This window comes from Aspergillus nomiae, assembly GCF_001204775.2.
Source record: "Aspergillus nomiae NRRL 13137 chromosome Unknown contig00318, whole genome shotgun sequence".
In the NCBI taxonomy this organism is placed as follows: Eukaryota; Fungi; Ascomycota; class Eurotiomycetes; order Eurotiales; family Aspergillaceae; genus Aspergillus; species Aspergillus nomiae.
In genome coordinates this window covers 1,506-3,707 of record NW_015378373.1, presented here as the reverse complement: position 1 = coordinate 3,707, position 2,202 = coordinate 1,506, and the positions used below count along the sequence as shown (strand labels likewise).

At 51.8% G+C, this 2,202-nt stretch overlaps 1 protein-coding gene across 1 annotated transcript; it reads left to right on the top strand.

Moving 5' to 3' along the window:
- The first annotated feature begins 251 nt into the window (after positions 1 to 251).
- ANOM_008441 (WD40 repeat domain-containing protein) lies at positions 252 to 1,697 on the top strand. Its single transcript, XM_015553697.1, has 6 exons — positions 252 to 470; positions 565 to 999; positions 1,071 to 1,276; positions 1,343 to 1,432; positions 1,489 to 1,608; positions 1,671 to 1,697. Exons 1-6 carry the CDS (start codon positions 353 to 355, stop codon positions 1,689 to 1,691), a joined length of 990 nt encoding a protein of 329 aa, XP_015403677.1. The 5' UTR covers positions 252 to 352; the 3' UTR covers positions 1,692 to 1,697.
- The last annotated feature ends 505 nt before the right edge of the window (positions 1,698 to 2,202 follow it).

Below are 2,202 nucleotides of genomic sequence, written 5' to 3'. Positions count from 1 at the left end.
TCCCCCTGCAGTCAAGGCCCAAAAATCCCCGGGCGAAAGTTTCTTGCTTTTTCGCTCGGTCGCTTCCGCCGGACTCGCTCCACATCCAATCAAACCCCCCTCTTTCGTTCTTCGCTCTCTCTCTCACCCTTCTTCCTTCAGCTTTCACCTACCGCCCTCTTCCCGCGTCCCCTCTCCCCGAATCCTTCTACACTCGCTCCCAGTCCCCTGGATATTCCCCAAACGTTCCGTCGCTGTCGACTTCTTCTTCCTCCTCCGACTGTTTCTGTCTTCTCGGTCTCCCTCTCCTATTCCGATCACGCCCACCTGTATCAATTGACTATCACCCTCTCCAGGGGCTTGCTCCGTTAAGATGGCAGCCGATATGAGCGGCGAGCAGATGCAGGCCAAGATCACCGCGGCCCGGCGCGAAGCTGAAGGCTTGAAGGATAGGATCAAGCGCAGAAAGGATGAGCTGGCCGATACCACTCGTATGAAATCCCGTTTCCACTGCGAGTGACGAGCGGCCCCCGAAATTCGGGGACTTGGGTGCGATCTCCTGAAATACTGACATTGGCTGTGCAGTCCGTCAAGTCGCGCAAAACCAAACCGACACTCTACCTCGCATCGGAATGAAGCCCCGTCGAACGCTCAAGGGCCATCTCGCCAAGATCTACGCTATGCACTGGTCGACCGACCGACGCCATCTCGTCTCTGCTTCGCAAGATGGAAAGCTCATCATTTGGGATGCCTACACTACGAACAAAGTCCATGCAATCCCGTTGAGGTCATCGTGGGTCATGACCTGCGCCTATGCCCCGAGTGGAAACTACGTTGCGTGTGGTGGTCTAGACAACATCTGCTCAATCTACAACCTTTCTTCCCGCGAAGGTCCCACCCGTGTTGCGCGCGAGCTGTCCGGACATTCGGGATACCTTTCTTGCTGCCGCTTCATCAATGATCGTCGTATTATCACCTCGTCCGGAGACATGACTTGCATGCTATGGGATATTGAATCGGGTTCGAAAGTGACTGAATTCGCCGACCACCTGGGCGACGTGATGTCGATCAGCATTAACCCTACCAACCAGAACATCTTCGTCTCAGGCGCTGCGATGCCTTCGCGAAGCTCTGGGATATTCGTACCGGAAAGGCCGTTCAGACTTTCGCTGGACACGAATCAGACATCAATGCTATCCAATTCTTCCCCGACGGAAATGCATTTGGCACGGGCTCCGATGATACTTCCTGCCGTCTCTTCGACATTCGCGCGGATCGTGAACTCAACATTTACCAGGTACGCCGATTCCACCCCCATCTCAAACCAGTAGAAGTAGTAATTAATCTAACCCAAAATCCTCAGAGCGACCAAATATTGTGTGGCATCACGTCCGTTGCCTTCTCCGTCTCTGGAAGATTACTCTTCGCTGGTTATGACGATTTTGAGTGCAAGGTATGTTTATCGCTAAACCCAGCGACGAAACGGACACTTGGCTGACTTGGTGCAAGGTGTGGGATGTTCTCCGGGGCGACAAGGTTGGCTCTCTTAGCGGTCACGAGAACCGGGTCAGTTGTCTTGGAGTCAGCAATGACGGCATTAGTCTGTGCACAGGCTCTTGGGATTCTCTGGTAAGCGGGTCGTTCTTCATCAAGTCACATTGCAGTGGACTGACATCTTATTCCCGTTACAGCTCAAGGTCTGGGCCTGGTAGATGCGGACAACTCCGAAGAAAAAAAAGCAAAGATACCCTGTCTCTGTCTTGCCATGTCCTTGTTCGATATTTTCACAACATAATCTTGCAGCAATAGGTCGAACACCCGCCGTTGTACGATAATCTTATTTACTGAGGAGCAGTATTGTCGCCTTACTTCCATAATATATGTATTGTGTGGGAATGCTGGCGAAGTCATCAAGAAGGGAACGACGAACTATCAAGGGCAGACTATCAGGGTGGTTGAGCATTTGAGTCGAACCCTGTCGCATCGCACCATGGACGCGCTACGACAGACCCATAATCATCAAAAAACAGCAACAAAATAACACTATGCGATGACTTACGTGGTGGTCTTAATAATGCCGCCGATCGACAGGCCACTGGGGAGCTGCAGGAGACACCGCGTGTAGGCCTCTCAGCAAAAGTTGTTTAACTTCAACCCATCCTCCGTGGACTTTGGAGATCTGCCTTGATTTCTTTTTTTAACACTTCTCTTCTAATTTTTATC

Excerpts from the sequence above, each read along its gene's own strand:
- ANOM_008441 (XM_015553697.1), top strand. The coding sequence starts at position 353 with ATGGCAGCCGATATGAGCGGCGAGCAGATGCAGGCCAAGATCACCGCG. Across the intron at positions 1,000-1,070 it reads GCTATGGGATATTGAATCGG|AACATCTTCGTCTCAGGCGC; the intron begins GTTCGAAAGTGA and ends CCTACCAACCAG. Across the intron at positions 1,277-1,342 it reads GTGAACTCAACATTTACCAG|AGCGACCAAATATTGTGTGG; the intron begins GTACGCCGATTC and ends CAAAATCCTCAG.